At 43.2% G+C, this 20,736-nt stretch overlaps 1 protein-coding gene across 2 annotated transcripts in view; it reads right to left on the bottom strand.

Annotated features, from left to right (window-relative positions):
* The window catches only part of FBXO42 (F-box protein 42), a 92,697-nt gene that overhangs the window by 55,064 nt on the left and 16,897 nt on the right, over nucleotides 1–20,736 (bottom strand). For both annotated transcript variants that reach the window (XM_034753184.1, XM_034753183.1), the window contains exon 2: nucleotides 137–403. In XM_034753184.1, coding sequence (XP_034609075.1) covers nucleotides 137–386 — 250 coding nt within the window. In that variant the 5' untranslated portion in view covers nucleotides 387–403. The remainder of the gene's footprint in view (nucleotides 1–136; nucleotides 404–20,736) is intronic.

Below are 20,736 nucleotides of genomic sequence, written 5' to 3'. Positions count from 1 at the left end.
TCTGTTTTCACATGAAGGCTTAGATTCAGGACCACAGTTATGCAGCAATATGTGCAGCCACATTAGACAGTGAGCCCTGGAATGAATACGGTGCTACAGTGAAAGGATAACAAGAGCTCACTGCTGCCGTTTGTACCTTTGATGAGGCGATACCACTGTTTGCAGACAAGGGCAGCGGTTTTGTGCTCCTGGTATGGTGAGAGGAAGGACAGGATGTATTCTAAAACCTCTTCTGGCAGCTCCAACATCGATCGGTTATGCCTGGTCTCCTCAACCTCCAGATCAGCACGTGGCTCCTCGTCTTGCTCCATTGGTCCTTCCACCACTGCTTCTTCTGGGTCCACAGCCATGAAACTGTCATCTTCACTGTCCGAGGAACTGGCCATGGCATTCCACTCCACAGCTTCAAGAAGGGGGGCAGGAAAAAAAAATTCACATTAACATTATATAGAAATAGTGTGCTTAGAAAAGCCTCAATCATGGATTTAGACATCAGATCTACACCAAGTTCTGCTTCAATTAACTGCAAGGCAAAATATTTTGATATTTCAGTCCTCTGAACCGTGATGCCCAAAGTCTGGCTCTGGGCAAAGGTCATCTATATTTAGGGTCAAATGTTCAAACGTCTCTTCGCCCTACAAAACAAATGCTTAAGTGCTGCCATCATTGAAGCAAAAAGTTTGTCTATGTTTGGAAAGTGAGTAAGCCCCCTCCTTCCTTTACTGGCCTGCGCTTTTAGAGACTTGTTCTTTATCCCTCTATCCCAGAGATCCCCATTACAGCTCAAATGGCAAACCTGAAAATAGGACTTAAAAAAAACCCTAAAGCAACTCTCCTCTCGCTCAGCAGCCTGAGAAACTACTCAAAGAGCAGTACTCATATATGCGCGCACACACAAAATATTTCCCGTCATAGGAATATATAGTACTGGTAAATGAAACAATGAATTCACACGACTGTGGCTCTTTGGGGTAATGATTGCTAATCTGGCTCCCAAACCAGTGAGGTCCGAGTATCACTGCTCTACAGTAACTCCTCTAGGTGAGAGTTTTTCAAAGTTCGGGTCACGACCCAGTACTGGGTCGTAGCATGTAAGGCACTGGGTCGCTCTGGTCAGCATCGCCGACTGGGACGTTAAAAGTCCCGTCAGTGGTGCCGCCCAGCTAAGGCAGGCTAGTGCCTACCTGTTCCAACACCGCGCTGTGCCCTGGAAACAGCCAGCAGTGGGTCCAGCTTCTAGGCAAGGGGGCCACGGGGCTCCGCGCGCTGCCCCCACCTTGAGCACTGGCTCAGCAATCCCATTGGCCAGTTCCCGGCCAATGGGAGCTGAGGCAGGGGTGGTACCTGCAGGCGAGAGCCGCGCGGAGCCACTTGCGTGCCTCCGCCTAGGAGCTGGACCTGCTGCTGGCCGCTTCTGAGGCACAGTGTGGTTCACGGGGCTAGGACTGGTGGGAATCCTGCCTCTGCACCCCGGCCGCGGTGCTGACCGGGAGCCGCCGGCGGTAAGTCCGCACCCCAACCCGCTACCCCAATCACCTGCCCGAGCCCTGAGCCCTCCCCAAACCTGGAACCCCTTCCTACACTCTAAACCCCTCATCCCTGGTCCCAGCCCAGAGCCCTGACCCCCTTCCGCACCCCAACCCCCTACCCCAGCCCTGAGCCCCTCCCACATCCCAAACCCCTCATCCCCAGCTCCACTGGCTCACGGGCATCAACAATTTCTTCAATGGTTTTTAATGTTCTTCAATGCTGGGCTCCCAAGGGAGGGGGCTATCCAGTTTCTCTTGGCTGGAGGGCTGGCAGCCACACAGAACGTTGGAGAGGGAGAGCACGGGCGGGAAGGCAAGGTGGACAGGGATCCTCGGAGCTTCAAAAGCAACAAGAGAAAGGATAGCCTTTGACTCTCATTCCTTTCACTGCTCCTCTTTGCTAACCCTGTGTTTTGCCAGTCAGGCAACTTTCCTTCCAGGCTGTGATAACTTTTCAGGGAACATGAGAGAGATGGAAGAATAGGAGGGGGTTTTGTCCAACACTCCCCTTTGGCAGCCCCCTCTGCTCCACTGTCTGCTCTTTCGTTTGTGCTCAGAGGCCTGTAGCCTTGTCCATGCTGTAACAGAAATAGAGAGAACGCTGCCTAAAGCTGGTGAACAGTCTGGAACCACTACACACGTGTCTACAGGATTTCGCAACAGCGTTAAAGAATCATGTTTAAACCCTACAACAAAAGCTCTCTTAACTTAGCCCTGGTCTACACTGGGAGGGGTGGGGGTGGGGGTGTCGACCTACCATACGCAACTTCAGCTATGAAGTCAGCATATCTTAGGTCGACTTACCTGGCCGGGAGGACGGCGGTGAGTCGACCGCTGCTGCTCCCCCGTCGACTCTGCTTCAGCCTCTCGCGAGCTGGAGTTCCAGAGTCGACGGGGAGCGCGTTCGGGGATCGATTTATCGTGTCTTGTCTAGATGCGGATAAATCGATCCTCGATAAATCGATCCCTACCCGCTGATCCAGTGGGTAGTGAAGACCTGCCCATAGTTTAGCTGTAGCATGGATATGGATTGCTATGTTACGATTAGCCCTCCCAAACACCACAGAAACAAGCTAAAGGAGCTACTGCCTAGGCATGTGGTCAGCACCACACCCTTGCTAAGTGTGGCAGTGATAACGCATGACAATGGCACAAGCGGCCTACTTTAAGTGAGCAAGATGCACAAAGTAATCAGTGGAACCAGCCTTACACTGGAGGCCATCACCACAAGTGGTCACCAGAAACAGAATGATTGTTTAGGGGGAAGGGGAGTTTTAATAAAACCAGGGTGAAAAACTGGTTCAGAGTTTCTTCTTATGGGTAATTTTAAGTGTATTTAATTTATGCACACTATTACAAAGTCTATTACCATGACCGTGGGATCAATTTCTAATGTGGATCTTAGCCAATATACCACTTGTAGCGACAACGTTCCATCTTATCTGGAGCTGTGACTCCAGGCTTAAGTTTTATTGATAAGGGGAAAAACAGAAAATTGGTGATTTCAGACTAGAGAGGCTCATTAATGTTTAAAAGCTTTTAAAAGAAATTTACTGCTACTAAAAGTTAAGGTTTTAAGGCTGACAAGATGTCCCATGTTCATTTTAATGGTTCTCTCCAGGTATAGATCTAGAGATTACCACAATGAAGAAATTCAGTCCCATATCATCTGTTAATGTAATCAAGAATGGGTTTGCAATTCCCCAAGCAAGGAACTCACCACAGGGCCCCAACAATGGTAGGGTCTTCTCCTCTAGGCCCCCCCTTTGGGACAGGGGTCTAGGAGGAGAGAAAGGGGAAATTAAAACTTGAACTGGGAGTTGCCTGCTGCTGAAAGCAAAGGAGGAGACTGGATCATGGAGCTAAGCGAGGCCTCTAGCAATTGCCTCAACCTCCATTGCTTGTGTTTATGGCCAAGGGAAGGGTTTAATAAGCTGTGCAGGTCAATGAAACGCAGCCAGTCTAAAGTATGCAGAGGTCATGGCTGCTTATAAGTAATTGTTAATGACAAATGGTTACCTGTGCCACCACAGATTAGTGAAGCTGAAAGCACGAAAAGACCAGTTTGCTGTCACCTACTCATTTTCTTCACTTCACTCAGTCTGAACAATAAAAACAGTAATAGTCAAATCACTTTTCTCATCCCTGTACTCTAATGTTTGGGTTTAAATGTTTCCTAGTTTGAAACCCAAATAAATAACTTATTTATATTTATAAAAGTGTGAAAGCTTTTTTTAAATAAAAACATGAAATAGAACCTAAATTTGGAGCCAAAACTAGCCGGCAAGGCCTTTTTAATGAAAGAGTCCCCTTTATCTATATAATCAGATAAAGAACATGGTGTCCTTATAAACCATTTGATTTTCATGACAGAAGATACCATCCTCAACTTGCCCAAATAGTGCCAGAAATTAAAAGAAAAAACTTTCTATTAGTGAAGGTCTTTCAGCCTGTCATCATTTCCATTATTGTCCATCATTAATTTGTACCGTTCCTAACTCCCATCACAAATACAAATCAAAAGCTTCATTTAGAGGTCAGTTGTGTAAATAAAGATTGGCTTTAAAATATGTTTAGAAGTAGGAGGAGTTTGCTCCTGATACAGATTTCAGGAACATTTTATTAGCTTATCCTGCAGTAGAATTAACATTAATTTGAATATAGCTCTAACTGTGTTAGCTTTTACTAAACCAATAGCCACGTGAACAATTTTCTCTTGCGTATGCTAGAACAATGAAGTCTCATATTTGACAAAAACAGAGATCCAGTTTGTAGAATAGGAGGCGAGACATCACTTAATCTACTCGTTACATTAACTGCAGAGTTTTAGATAGAAAAGTACTTACTTGATAATTTACTTAGATGGCTTACAAATAAGTCGCTATAGTTTAAACAAGAAGAAATAAGTAAAAGGTTATTTGAATACCACCCGTGTCCAGCTGTCTATCCACAGCAGGTACGGAGAAGAAAACAGCAGGCAAAGTAGGGGTTTATGGCCCTTCAGGCCTTTGTTAGTATCTCCAGCTATTTAGATATGACTAAAAGTAATAGGATAATACAGTGACAATAGTACTAGTCTAGGAAGTGCTTGCTGTCTTAAACCAATCGCTGCAGGCAATTCTGCCAACCAATGTGGTACACAGGTTTCTGTCTTCATTAAGACCATCCTAGTCATTTTAAAAACATCAAACCCCATTTCCCAGGAGAATGACTAATCCCGTTTTAGTGGAAGAGTTGTGGTAATTTGAGTTTACACACACACAGCTGCCAGGCTAAGGCATCAGTGGGATGGGTTGTGCTGCAGCTGCTCCATAATTACATGCTCATTGCTAGTTCAAACCAGCTTTTAATGTTCATGCCAATGATACCATAATGAAGAGCAATATCTCTCCAGGCTCCCAGGGGAGGGTTTTTTTTTTGTTTTTTTTTTTTTAATTTAAGCAACAAATTTCCTTTTATGTAAAGATATATTTTAAACAATGTGCTAAATTATAAATGTTGATTTGCAGGTGATACAAAGCGCATCAATCTTTTTCAGCGCTTCCAACAAATTGATCAGCCTCAGACAACTTTGCTGGATTATCAAGGCACATCTGATGGCTCCTAGAGCCAGGAATTAGACAGTCATTCAGAACACTGCTACCCTCTTGCACAGATTCGAGAAAGACTGGGATGGGACGACGCACCCTGGGAATAGAAAGAGAATCTGAAGGGAAACAACTAGCGGTTTGTTTTCTCCCCAAACCTGACCTTTCCATTATACGTTAACATAGTCTCCTAACTTACTGCTTGCTATTATCTTTATGTAGCCACTCGAGGGAATAGTCTGACTGTAATGTGACCAGAGCATGAAGGAGTCCAATTTACAACGCGAGATGGACTTGGGAGCATGCACTTGGTAGCTGCCCGCTAACAAGCCTCTCCAAGCCTTCTCCCTCAATGAAGGAGAAACTCCAAAGTCAGGTGATCTTGACTTGCTCAGGAAGCTAACAACCTAGAATAGCATTAACAAAGGGACCCAATGAGAAGAGAAACTTTGAACAACTACACCTCTACCCCAATATAAGCGACCCGATATAACACGAATTTGGCTATAACGCGGTAAAGCTGCGCTCTGGGGGGCGGGCTGCGCACTCCGGTGGATCAAAGCAAGTTCGATATAACGCGGTTTCACCTATAACGCGGTAAGATTTTTTGGCTCCTGAGGAAAGCGTTATATCAAGGTAGAGGTGTATTTGTTCTGTTGAGGGCTAGGGAACCATTTTCCAGTTGCCAGAACATAGTCATTCTTCTCAAATAAAGACTCTTGACCTAATATCTGATTAATAGAGAATGTAATATGGAAGGGGAGAGATCACTGGCTGGAAGAGTAGCACTGAATTTGGGTAAAATCAACAGGTAAAGTACCTTTTCTAAACAATGAGCTTAAAGTAAAACTTTAACTGACAGGATATTTAACTCTGTGGATAAAATATACTTAATAGGTATAAAATTTAGTTTATAATATAAATCACAACATAAAATTCACAAAGTTAATAAAATAGCAGGAGACCCAGATCCCCCTACTGAAGAAAGTTTGAAGTTAGAATGATCACAAACATTCCAACATTTATGTTAATTGGAGAAGGGTGAACTCAAAGATGGTATAAATAATATAACACCCAATATTATAAAGATGTTTGATAAGATTAGATACAGATTGGTTCTCAAGCGAAACCCCCCTCCAGCAGGGAATTAAAATGCCCATAGAGGAAGTATAACCCAGACTCCCACAACCAGAGGGGACCAGACGACAATGGGAAATGCATAGATAGGGAGGGAAACAGGATAAGAGAACAAACAGGCATTAAATATTGTTATGTTTTAATAGAAAGATTAATAAAAATATCAGGGCTCAATTAAAAAATTTAAAGTAAATCAGACTCAGGATCAGGTACAGCAACATAGATGCGTAAAAAAGGGAAAGCAATATATGTTGGAGTTTTAAAATTACTGTATGATGGGAACTATCTAAAATGTCATGTTTAAAGAGGCACGAATGTAATGGAGGCCTGGCTAAGGGGTTCACTGCTTTTAACCAATGGTAATATAATGGGCGAGAACAGACTTGAATTCATGGGTGAGTTTATTAATGTCATGACTGTTACTGTTAAAGGGGTGAACAATCCAACAAAAAGGAAAAGGGTATTCTGCTCTCTGAAAAAGGATTTCCCCAGTATCTACAGGAAACACTTGAAGAAAAATTATAAATACTTCTTGGACACAGACACTGTCTTTCTCTCCAGGGCAATCTAACAGAGGAGAGGTGGCAATACTCTCTGCTAAACACTTCCCTTTTGTTGTTTCTGCACAACTTAGAGACAGAGGGCAGATATATTTTAATTAAGGGCTCCTTGAAAGGTAAACTTCTCACATTAGCCAATGTGTATATGCTCGCAATCAGGGGCAGCTTCTCTTTTTTAGGGTCTTAAGAAGTTTTAGGGAAAGAGATATTATTCTAGGGGAGGATTTTAATGAGATGCTTAATCCCACTCTGGATCAATCAAATAACGGACACAGCAGGTAATCAGGAGGGGCAAGAGCAAATTTGTTGCATCAATGAGGATCTGATGGGCATCCGGTGGGAAATGAATCCAGATGTCAGGGTCTACACATTATTCTTCTATTCATGGATCTTATTCCAGGATGGATGTGATTTTTGTTTCTAGGACCTTGGCTAATTTGGTCAAAAAAGCGGATCTGGAAGTTATTACTTGGTCTGACAAGTCCCTGCATATATCCGATTAAAAGACTGAGGCCTGCTCTACGCCACACAGTTAAATCGATGTAAGGCAGCTTACGTTGACCTAATTGTGGATGTGTCTACACTAAAATTTTGTTCCCACTGACATAACTGCCCTGCTAGGCTGACTTGGTATAACTCCATCTCCACGAGCAGGATAAAGCCAAGGTTGATGTAGTTAGGTCTACAATGTGTCAGTGTAGACTCTGTTGCTTATGTTGACGGTTACTGGCTTTCAGGAGCTGTCCCACAATGTCCCCACACTGACAGTACAATCAATACAAGCGCTCCTGGCGAGTACGTGCACCGCTGACACAAGATGTGAAGTGTAGACACATAAGTGATGTAATTACTGCAGTGGCTGTATGCTGATGAAAGTTCGGTCGACTTAATTTTGTAGTGTAGATATGGTCTGAGACTGAGTGAAAAAACAAGAGGGCCTGGTGGTTGAAATAGCTTTGTTATACGACTCCTTCAGAATTCAAAAGTTGGAGGAAGATTTTCAGAAATTGTATGGAAGAGATCAATAAAAATGTTCTCTGGGGTGCTGGAAAGGCAGTAATGAGGAGGAAGCATATAACTGAAGCATTATATCTCAAAAGGATGAGAGCTCTTAAAAGAGTTTGGTTAAAGAGCTTTCTGTTTTTGGAAGGTAGACATGAATCTACAGGTACTAAAGGAGTGTATAGAAAACAAATATGATGAGAGGGAAAATTCACCTGTTACAAATACGCAAGACTGAGCAAACAGATATATTAAACAAATTATGAAAAGGACAATAAAGATGGTTTTAGTCAGAAAATTAACAAATAATCAGCCATAGAAATAAAAAGGCATTAAACAGATCTCTGAAATTTTTTCCAATCTTTGTACACTTCAGAACATCCAAACCCTTATAGATATTTGAGAAGTGTGAAACTACTTTAGCTCTCAGAGGAAGGTCTTGATAGGTAAATTACTGCAAAGGAAGTTGAAGTTGTAATTGAGAATTTAAAATCCAATAAAGCACCAGGTCCCGATGGGTTTTCTAGGGAGTATTACAGAGCTCTAAAGCAAGTGCTGGTCCCTGTTATAACTGAATTGTTCAATGGTATATTGCAAGGAAACAAGATTCCAGATTCCTAGAAAGAGGCAAAAAGAGGCACTCCTGAAGGAAGAGATCTTACCAATTGTGCAATATACAGACCTATTTCTGATTAACGTGGATGTTAAAATTTATGCCAAGAACTTAGCAAGCAGATTGAAAATCATCTTGTCCAAATGTGTTCACCCTGACCAATCCTTTGGACGCTGAGAAAGCCTTTGAGTGACTAGAATGGGAGTACCTCAGGCAGATTTTGGTACGGTTTGGTTTGGAAATAAGTGGTATAGGGACATAGCAGCCCTATATACTCATCCTTGAGTTTCTGCTATGGTTAATGGTCATTAATCCCCTCCTTTTAATTTGTCTGGCAGTACGGGACAGGGTTGCCCCTGTTTGTTTTGGCAATAGAGCCATTCACAATAAATGTGAAAAACAGCCCTTTGGTAAAGGGTATCAAATCGCCTGTTGGATTAGAACCCAAAATAGCTCTGTTTGCGGATGATGTCGTCTTATATTTTCAGGATCCAGAAGACTCAATTAAAAATTACAGAACAATTGACTTTGAAATTTGGGCAGGTATCAGGTTTCAAAATGATGATAAATCTGAAACTTTAGGAATATTCCCAAAAAGGTCAAAACAAACTGTTGTCAGCTCCATGAATTTAAATGGGAAAAGAAACCTTCAAACATTTAGAAATACACACTGTGGAGAAACAAAATTTTTAAGGCAAATTACCCTCCCCTGTGGAATAAATAATAAAAGGCTTGGAGAAATTGAATACGATATTTCTTGGTTAGGCAGAGTAGCCTTGGTTACGGGTGAGTGTCCTCTCAAAGTTATTATTTTTGTTTCAGTGCACCCCTGACAGGACATTAAAAACATGGCAGGATGTGCTATCAACATTCGTACGGAAACATAAGACACAGGGTGAGTTTGAAAGTTCTGTATAACACAAAAGTAAGCTTTCCCTAATTTGATTTTTTATGCATCACGATTAAAACGTGATCAACGGGGTTAACAACAGACCACCCACACACTGGTTAAAACAAACAGGACAGGAGCCCAAATATGGCTATTTGTAATTATTAGGTTAAAAAGAAATTTAGATAAAAAAAAATCACCCACTCATCTATGTCACGCTGATGGCTTTGGACAGTTTTTTTTTTTTTTAATTGTCAACCAAGGCCCTTTCATTGATCTTGCCTAAAAATAAATTCCTGGTTTTTAAAGTGCCTATTTGTTGCAGGTAAGAGCTGAGATTACGCAATTCGGACAGCTGTTCGTGGGCCCTGATTTGAAATCATACCAAGAGATGTAATAATATAAACTATATAAAAATCTTGTATTTTCAGTATTGATAAATCAAACATTTTATTGTGAAATCTGGCTACAAGGCAGCTCTATCTAGACCTTTAACCACATTTGAGGAGTTGACCCAGGAACAAGTTGGAACAAAAAATTTCTAAAAAATACATACAATTCTGATTGAAAAATATGTTGATAAGAAAAGCAGATGAAAAGATGGGAGAGGGATTTGGACAAATTATATGGAAAAGTGGGTCTCTATATGGGAAAGGGGATATACATCTTCAATTTGGGTAGCTCAAGGAAAATGTATAAATTACTGCATACATGGCATTGGACTCCAGTTAAGAGCCATCATATTTTTGGTACTATGGAGGCTATCCATTGGAGGGTTTTCGGGGATACAGGAACATACTTGTACATGTGGTGGTTACATCCAGGAATTAAACAGTTTTTGGAGGAAATTATTAAAGAGATACATCTTCTGACAAAATGTTGGGTTGCTAGCATTCCCCAATCTGCTTACTTAATGCTCCAGTAAAGGATCTGCATTTTAAACAATGTGACAAGGTTTATTTTTATCTTTAACAACTAGACTTTGTATTGCACCTTATTGGAAAAATGTGATTCCTTCTCCTATGGAATTGTGGTATTATAAAATATGGACTGTCCTTGTAATGGAAAAGCTTTCACACCAAGTACATACACAAGAAGAGTGCCAAAAAGAGGATAGGTATCTTGAAATTTGGTCATCCTTTTTCATGTACTCAGAAGAGGAGGGCTCCCCCGCCAGTAAGCCGGAATCCTTAGCCAAGTTCTTTGAACAGTCACCTGATCCTGAATAAGTAATGTACGATGTATGATAACATTTTATTGTAACTTAATAAAAAGGGTGTTGTTTCTTTAAAAGTTAGATGATAACTTTCCTACAGCTGGAAACTGGGGAACACATTAATCCTGTTTTTAGAACAAGGCCAGACTGAGAATTACAGGAGTATGGAAGGTGTTTTAATTTAAAGATACAGATACATCAGCATAAGTGGAAATCAATGTACACGCACAAGAGGACTAAATGAAGACTGCCTGGGCAACTTTTTTGGGCGTTACCTGACCTGAGTGCTCAACTTTGCAACCAGGGCTTTGGAGCGGAGCAGCTCTGGAGCTGCAGGTTTTTGCCTGGAGCTGGAGCGGAGCTGGAGCACAGCTCCAAAGCCCTGTTTGCAACTTTTATGTTCTTTTGACATATATTTAGATTACATTAAAAATGAAGTTACAGGTATTCTGATGTCTGTTGTCTTACCTATATAAAATATTAATGTCATTTAGAGTTAGTGACTTGCAATAATAACGACTGACTATTTTGGACGAATACTGATGTTCCTCGATTTCACAAAAAGAGGGAAAGTACAGCCATTTCATGAGAGAGAAAAACGACTGGGGATTGGAATCGGAAATAGTGTATTTTTCACCTATTTAGTTCAGAATGACTGTAACCAAGTAGATCAATATTAAAAAAAAACACATCCGTTGCTGAAACAAAGCATGGAAGAATTCAACCCCCACAGAATTCGCTCCTGGAATCAATGAAGTGAAAAATGGGATAGCTGGTCCATTCTGCAATTAACTAATACAATCATTGCAGGTGACCAGTGTGTGTGTCTAGCTTACATCATTTGTATACATGCATGTCATCTTTCAAAGTTCAGTAATTTCATACGACACATTCTCCTACACGTCCATGATGAGTGTTGCCAGGTGATCAAATAAGAGTAATTTTCATTGTTAGCCATGAAACACAGCAGCTTATTTTTACCAATAAACTTGCATAGAAACAGAATCAACAAAGGAACCATGGAACTTGTCCCGTGAATAGAAGTAGAGAAGAAAAGTTCTGTATAAGTTTTAGGAACATGCACGGATTGTAAATTTTAAACAGAACTGCTCTACTTTTGTTAGGTTTCAGAGTAGCAGCCGTGTTAGTCTGTATCCGCAAAAAGAACAGGAGTACTTGTGGCACCTTAGAGACTAACAAATTTATTTGAGCATAAGCTTTCGTGGGCTACATCCCACTTCTTGCTTATGCTCAAATAAATTTGTTAGTCTCTAAGGTGCCACAAGTACTCCTGTTCTTTCTGCTTTGTTAGGTTCTTTCCTGAATTTCTGATAGGCAAAACCAAGTAAAATTCTAGGAGAGCTAGTCTAAATTAGATGGGTTGTCAAAATCTTTGAAATAAAGTTAAAAATATATAATCAAATTTACAGATTGCTAAGAGCTACAGTTATCACATCATCTGATGCTCTCAAAATCTTCTAGCGTCTTTACTCCCTAATACAGCCAATGTTATGACAAAGAATGCCTGGAACCAGAATGATTTGACATAACTGCTGCTACTATCAGCAAACTGCATAATACTTAGGAACAGATAAAAACATTTAACCCGCCTGCAAAATTTAACAAATGCAAACCTAGAAATTAACAGTAATGGAGTACTCATGGGTATTCATGGTTCTCAGATATCTACCTTTGTGTCTATTTCTGGCTAGTAGACGTATGGTAAAACATTTTTAGTTGCTGAGAGAGGACCATGCTAAATGAAGGTTCACTTCTCCTTCCAGGACCCACTGCAACAGTTACCTAGTGCACTATGGCTAACAGAACCCAAGTCTAAACTCAAGGGGAAGAGACTAAATAGTTGGACCAAGACTATGGAAACACCTGCCCAAGGGGATCAGGAAGAGTCCTTGCCATCTTCCCATCAAGCTGCATAATTTACCTTTCATGAAGCATTATCCAAAAATACAAAGATATAAAAGATCCACCGTTGTGTTCTAAAAAAAGCAATCAAGTGGGAGAGCAGGACAGAGAAATGCCTGTCCTGTCTGGAGGGATCCCTGTTGTCTATTATTTATATACAGTGCCTGGATACCATGAAGGGTGCTTCAGAAACAGAGTCAAAGTGCTGTGTGTTCACACAAATTACTCCTAGTAGAAGTGAGGAAGGCACTGGAGCCCATAGACCATTAGCTAATACCAGTCCACGTTTTATCACAATATTTGTCGTAACAGATCAGATGATTGGTCCATTTAAAACCCTTCCACACTAGTTTAAGTTATCCAAACTGCCGTTTTGTGACCAACATCCAACTGCAGCAGCACTAACACTGTTTGAAGCAAAACCCTATCAGGAACCATAGCAAAGTCTGAGCACTTCTGACACTCAATTGCTAGTGTGGACAGGACTCTAGTTAGGTGCACTGCACCACTGAGAAAGGTATGTAGTTTATCCTGCTCTCAGTTTCTTGTCTCATCCTCCTATCCAGAGGGCACAGAGCTCTTGGTGTCATATTTATAACATTCTGCACAAATCTGCTTCTCTATTTAAGGATCCCACCCACATTGCAATTAGTTCTTAAAAACTCTGCCATACACATTTTCAGCCAGGTTCTATTCAAAGAATCTCTCTTTACATTGGGCATGGTTACAAATAGAGTATCCATTTCAGATTACCAGGTTTCCAGTAATTAGCCCAACGTAGTCACCATTTTCATATGCATATAATTTTAAAATTCATGAACCAAAAGTGACATAATATATTTCACTATATAGGGCTTGTCTACACTGTACTTAACACCCCCCCCACCCCCCCGTGAAAGATAAAAGTTTTGCTGACGCAAGTGGCAGTGTGAACGTGTCTTTGTTGGCAGGAGCACTCACCTGCCAACAAAACTTACGCCGCTCGTGGCGCTGGAAGTATTTTTTCAGCAAAAGTGCAGACAAAGCACCGAAAGAGACTGTTTACACACGCTGACTTTTAGCGACAAGGCTGCGTCGATACAACCTTGTCACTAAAAGCTGCATGGTGTAGACAAGCCCTTAGTCCACTTTCGGTATGTATCTCACTATCCTTTTCTCTCCTTTTCAGCTGTTATATGAAACACATCTGGTGCCCAGTCTGACTTCCTGTCCACCTACAACCAGCTACTCTAGTCCTCTGTACAACAATAATGTTCTCCCCCACTCCATTATCTGTCTCATGTCTGCCTAGAACGTCTATCAGGCTGCAGTGAGGCACACCATTTCCCCTAAACAGGTATTCTGGTGCCCTCTCTATATAGGCTAAAAATTCAGGAAGTATAATCCTAGCAAAACTTTCCAAACAGGGAGCAAGCGCAGTCAGCAAGTTCAGTCTTCGGCACAGAAAAATAGTTGCCAATAGCAGGGTGGAGAAACTAAAAGCTAGTTGTCCAGACATTTAGAGCATGTCAGCACTGCAGGGTTAGCCTGAGTGATCAGAATCTGGGTTAGCCTTGTTCAAGTGTCAGCAGCTCCACTTGTTCCGTTCTCATTTCCTGCACCCCTTTTCCCCAAATGAACCAGTTAATCCGATCTAATACTAAAATCTTCACAATTTAGTTTACACTTGACTACATAAAGAGCGCCCTCGTACTGTATGAAGAAAGTGTACAGCAGGGGTAGGCAACCTATAGCACGTGTGCCAAAGGCAGCACATGAGCCGATTTTCAGTGGCACTCACACTGCCCGGGTCCTGGCAGCTCTGCATTTTAATTTAATTTTAAATGAAGCTTCTTAAGCATTTTAAAAACCTAATTTACTTTACATACAACAATAATTTAGTTCTATATTATAGACTTATAGAAAGACCTTCTAAAAATGCTAAAATGTAATACTGGCACGCGAAACCTTAAATCAGAGTGAATAAATGAAGACTCGGCACCCCACTTCTGAAAGGTTGCCGACCCCTGGTGTACAGTATATAAAGATGCACTGTATGATATTGACTCGCACCGTAGAAAGTGCTTCCAACTAGTTTGGCTACTAAGTACCGAGTTCCAGTGAATGCACCCCATGAACATTTATATTTAACACTAATTGTCATCCGTGTAATCTTGAAATTCTTTATGGAAAAAAAAATCATAGGAAGTGGACTGAAAGGACGTTGAAATTGGTGGGGCACTGGGTATTACAGCACTCAACAGGATTCAAACATGGAAACAATGAAATTCCTATTTACTCTCCTAGCAGAAATCAAAGAAATTAACCTAACAAACCCAGCCAGGGATGCATTAAAGCCTGCTGTATAAAGTCATGACACATTAGAAATAGTTGGATTCATTCCACTTTGCTAGTTCATGGTTTTCTAAACATTTTAGTTTCACAAATAATATTCTCCAAGCCTTTCCACTGTTATTTTTCTCATATACCCGCCCCCCCCAAATTAGTAATATACTCCAACTCCACAAACAGTTCTATATTGATTTGTTACTGTCAGAAAAACCTGTGTACAGAAGCAGTGTTTTACCGTGGGAAGGGAGTGGCTACCATAAGATTGTTGTAGGATTACAGTCCATTCCACCTACCTTAGAAAAAAAAAATTGTTATGATCCCACTCCAGAAGATTTTATTACAGAGAAACAAAACTAAAAATAAGAACCTGTTATTCAGGGAAAAAAGATTCTGGAAAACAGCACCAGTGTCCCAGGCCAGCGACACTGCCACTAAATTGCTAGATGACTTTGGGCAAGTCAGATCACCTCTCTGTGCACCAACTTCCCCATCTCTAAAATGCAATAGTGATGCCTACCTTCATAAATCACTTGACATCTGCAGATGAGAGTGCTATTAGGTAAGGAAGTATTTCTACCACTGAGTTAATAAAGAACAGATCAGGGCATTCTTGCCTTCTTCCCCTTATGGAATTATTCAATACGATTCTTGTTTTATTTTGAACTTAAGTTTCCCAACAGTCCACTCAGCTACACAGAAAGAAAAAAAAAAGCAGGACTTCCTGGATAATGAAGGACTGGCTACCAGACATCATTGATCAGCAAATCTAGCACTTTGAGTGTCCACTATTTACATTATAAAGTAAGCTTCAGTTTAGGTAAGCTGTAAATATTAATTCATGCAGCATTAATACTCGAGATCAAGAGTGCATCTATACTGAAGTCATATGATGGCACCACATCAAAAGTACAGACAAGTCTTCAATTACCCCCAACGTGTAGACAGAGTGGAGCCCAGTTTTACTCTAACTTATGATCACATCAATAGGACTGCTCTAAAGCATCCTTTAATTTGTCACCGGATGTATATTCTCCTATTTCATTTTCTGAGAGAAGTGTTTTTATTCCAAAGCAGCATGAACATTTCAAAACAATTTACCAACTAGCTCCAAAATCCCACCAAAAAGAAAATCCAAACCACTTAAAATAATAATCAATGAACAAATTCATGAAAACAACAAGGAGTCCGGTGGCACCTTAAAGCCTAACAGATTCACACCTCTACCCAGATAGAACGCTGTCCTCGGGAGCCAAAAAAATCTTACCGCATTATAGGTGAAACCGTGGTATATGGAACTTGCTTTGATCCGCCAGAGTGCGCAGCCCCCCCCGGAGCACTGCTTTACCGCGTTATATCCGCATTTGTGTTATATCGAGTCGTGTTATATCGGGGTAGAGGTGTATTTGGGCATAAGCTTTCGTGGGTAAAAAACCTCACTTCTTCAGATGCATGGAATGAAAATTACAGATGCAGGCATTATATAGTGACACATGAATATATAATATTATGAGTATATATATTATAATATATAATGCCTGCATCTGTAATTTTCACTCCATGCACCTGAAGAAGTGGGTTTTTACCCACAAAAGCTTATGCCCAAATAAATCTGTTAGTCTTTAAGGTGCCACTTGACTCCTTGTTGTTTTTGTGGATTCAGACTAACTCGGCTACCCCCTGATACTGAACAAATTCATGTAATAAAATTCAAATCAGGCTAGTGCTGATCAAATGTATCTGATTGTCGCCAAAAGCTGTGTCATTGCAACTGGCAACACATTTTAGAACTACTTTTCTCGTAGGATTTCATTTTTTCCTCCTCTCCCTTCCCAGATACATTTAAAATAGAACTTGCTGGTTTTAGCAATCTGCTGAAATGACCATTCACTGCAGTGTAATAAAAACAGTGGGGAAAGTAGATGAAAGCAAAAAAAAAAAATTACTGTTTTGATCTTAGACTTGTCTTGAAATCTGAAAAGACCCACCATAGACTGTTACATTGCTTATACATAAATATTAAAGCATTCGTGTCACAGTTACCCAGTATGCCTAGCCAATCTCTCTGGTAAGCACCCCCTGCCAGGTCTTCGGCCTCAAGCCTTTACCTCATTAGGGTGGCATCCTGCAATTCTTCCATTCAGACTAGGTCCTGGGCTACAGCACCCAATTACCAACTCTGCTGTCTTAGCAGGCCCAGCTGGGTTTGGTGCCTGCAGCAGACTTCCCTTCAGGAGCTATGACCAGTGGGTGAATATATAGTGATTCAGTCCAGCAGAGCTTCCCCGCACCTCCCCATACACTCACTCACTGTGGGCAGGGTGCAGGATCTGGGCAGCAACTGCGGGGAGGAAGTGCCTCCAAGCCACACACCGGCTGCTGACTGTCCACTCGCTGGCCCTTGCTGCTTTCTTCACGCTGCTGCCGCCTGGCGTGCACTCCCCACGCAATGGGAACTGGAAGATGGGTAGCAGGAGATGGGTAGCTGTAGCAATGCAGAGGAAATGACCAGAGCCAGCAAGCAGACAGTCGGCAGTCTTGCAGCAATCACAACCCATCCATAGGGAGAGAGGGGGCAACTGGGGCTGCAGGACTCTGAGGGGGTAGGGCTGAGAGAGCAAAAGCAATGGAGCCGAGAGGAGTGAAGCTGGGGAGAAGGAGAGGATGAGGAGCAAGGTGGGTACCCAAAAAGGACTCAATGGAGTAGGTGGGTCACCTTAGCAAAAAGTTTGGGAACCACTACAGTACAGCTTCTTCAAAACAAGGTATTTATCCATCTACAGGAATGCAGCATTCAGAGAGAGGGTTAAGACAAAAGGCCTACACGTCTTACCTAAAGCTTAGCATTACCCTCAAAGCAAAGGCAGGCCCAACGTACCCCCTGGCAAATCTACATTACAAAATTAAGTCAACTTAAATCATGCTGACATACAGCCACCACCACAGTAACTGAATCATTTTTTCATGTCCACACTACGCTCCTTCTGTGGGCAATGCACGTCCTCACCAGGAGCACTTCAGTCATTTAACTGGCAGCGTGGGGCATTGTGGGGCTCTGGGCTGTCAGCCCTGGGGGGCTCAATCTACACGAACACTGTGGAGCTATTAGGTTGGTGTAGTGGGCGACTTAGACCAGTGGGAGCAAAATTGTATCATAGACACTTAGAGTTAAGTTGACGTAAGCTCCCTTACCTCAACCGAACGCTGTAGTATAGGCCAGGCTTTAGGTCTGGTCTACATTTAAAATTTAGGTCAGTGTAGCTATATCACTCAGGGGTGTAAAACAAATCCACGCCGCAGAGCCACCCGTAGCTATGCCAACCTACTCCCTAGCATAGACACAGCTAGAGCCACGGAAGAATGTTTCCATCAACCTAGGGAGGTGGTGTTCCTACAGCATTGGTACCAACCGGTCGACTGCGATCGATCCTAGAGGATCTCCCAGTCTATCACGATCTCCGGCGGCGCACTGTGGCTGTGGCTAAGGCAGACTCCCTGCCTACCCTGGCCCAACGCTGCTTCCGGAAGCGGCCAACGAAGCCCAGCCACCCTGGGGGTCTCCCTCCACGCGCTGCTTCTGCCTGCAAGCACTGCCCCCCCCCCGCAGCTCCCATCGGGCAGGAGCGCTGCGGAGCCACATATCCCTCCCTCACCAGGGGCTGCAGGGGCACGTTGGCCCCTTCTGGGAGCGGTGTGAGGCCGGTGTAGGCAGGGAGCCTGCCTCAGCCTCACTGCGCCCATCGGGAGCCGCCGGAGGGAAGTGCTGCCCAGCAGGAGGCCGCACCCCAATCCCCATCCCTGAGCCCTCTCCTGGAGCCAGCACCCCACCCCCTTCTGCACCCCAAACCCCCTCCTGCACCCAACCCCCAGCTCTCTGCTGGAGCCAGCACCCCATACCCCTTTCTGCACCCCAAACCCCCTCCTGCACCCCAAACCCTACCCTAAGCCCCCTCCCACAGCTAGCACCCCAACCCCCAGCCCTGATTCCCCTCCTGGAGCCAGCACCCCACACCCCCTCCTGGACCCAACCCCCAGCCCTGAGCCCTCTGATGGAGCCAGGACCCCATACCCCTTTTTGCACCCCAAACCTCCTGCACCCCAAACCCCAGCCCTGACCCACCTCCCAGAGCCAACACTCTGCTCCACCCTGAGCCCCCTCCCAGAGCCAGCACCACATACCCCCTTCTGCACTCCAACCCCCTGCCCTCACCCCCCCTCCCAGAGTCCACATCCTGCACCGCCTCCCACACCCCAAAACACTGTCCCAGCCCGGAGCCCCCTCCTGCACTCAAACTCCCTGCCCCAGGCTCAGCCCAGAGCCTCTTCCCATACTGCGAACACCTCAGCCACAGCCCAGAGCCCGAACCACAGCCCAGAGCCCGAACCCCAACCCCCTGCCCCAGCCCGGTGAAAGTGAGTGAGGGTGGGGGAGAGCAAGCGACAGAGAGAGGGGGGATGGAATGGGCAGGCCTTTGGGGAAGGGAAGGGGCAGGGTAGATCCTGGTTTGCCCTTAGATTCAAAACGTGATCTTGGGTGTAAAAAGGTGAGAGACCACTGTCCTACAGTGAAGGGAAAAACTTCCAGCACTTCAGACTGCATCTACACCATGGGGTTATGCCACCCTAGCTATGGCACCATAGCTGTGCCGCTGCCATCCCAGTCGTGTAGACATGGCCTCAGTCAGCATTTAATGAGACACTCAAGCAGTTTAAAATTGTCAACCTACCTTAAAACCACTTATCCAAGGGGAGGGGTTCTTCAGATTCTAAGTCTTGAGGGTTGATTTTGTTTTGTTATTTCCCCTTAAAGAAATCACCTCTAACAGAAGAGAAAATTCTCAAGTGACTTTTTTGTTGGATTTGCAGATTGTTTCATGCACTAACAGCTAATGCTATCTGCCCACAGCTGCACTACCAAGGCTGCTGGTGGAAACAAGAACCATGGGAGTAATTTCAGTTCCATTAAGAGGCAAGAGTGGAAAATGAATGTTTGCCAAATGGAAAAAAATGCAATGGGTAGGTAAATAAAAATGGCTGGCTTCTCTGTACTTTGCCATGTCCTTCCAACGATCACAGAGCAGAGTGGGAATGCTCAAGCCGTGGTGCAGGGACAATGCAGGTGATGACGACCAGTTACTGGACAGGTCACATATTAAGAGCATCCGAAGAAGTGAGGTTTTTACTCACGAAAGCTTATGCCCAAATAAATCTGTTAGTCTTTAAGGTGCCACCAGACTCCATATTAAGAGCTTCTACACCCTGCACTACAAGTACTATTTTTTCTTTGAACCAACCCCCTGGAAAATCACACCATAATCTCGTATTATGTAGCAAACAAAATGCTGTAGCACCGAACTGAAGGAAAAATGCCTAGAAATAAAACAAGATAATCAACCCTCACTTATTCTATCCCTGTGCCACTAGCACCATCAATACCCCAAAAACCACAGGAGGTATCCAAGCTTCACTTGTCTGTCTTAGTGCTAAAACGGGAAAATCTATTTCCTCAGTAAAAAATACGCTAGAAAAGCTATTTACAAAAACAGATTGTACAGACTGCCAAGTCCACTGGAGTCAGGTGAAGAGCACTGAACATACATGACAGAGGGATGGGGAGAGGGATAGCTCAGTGGTTTGAGCATTGGCCTGCTAAACTCAGGGTTGAGAGTTCAATCCTTAAGGGGATCACCTAGGGATCTGGGGAAAAATCAGTACTTGGCCCAGCTAGTGAAGCCAGGGGGCTGGACTCAATGACCTTTCAGGGTCCCTTCCAGCTCTATGAGATATAAAAAATATATATATATAATATGGAGATTGGTATAACTCAAGGAATAAGTTCACAGTTCTAAGAGACTAATTGTTTTAAGCATTAAGTGACAGGTGGAAGAATAGCAGGGAGAGAATAGATATTTAAGAGTGTCGGGGATCTTGGGGTAGATGGAGAGGTAGGGA

Source organism: Trachemys scripta, chromosome 19 (assembly GCF_013100865.1).
Source record: "Trachemys scripta elegans isolate TJP31775 chromosome 19, CAS_Tse_1.0, whole genome shotgun sequence".
Classification (NCBI taxonomy): domain Eukaryota; kingdom Metazoa; phylum Chordata; order Testudines; family Emydidae; genus Trachemys; species Trachemys scripta.
Note: the sequence above shows the minus strand (reverse complement) of the source record. Positions and strands in the feature narration are given on the sequence as shown.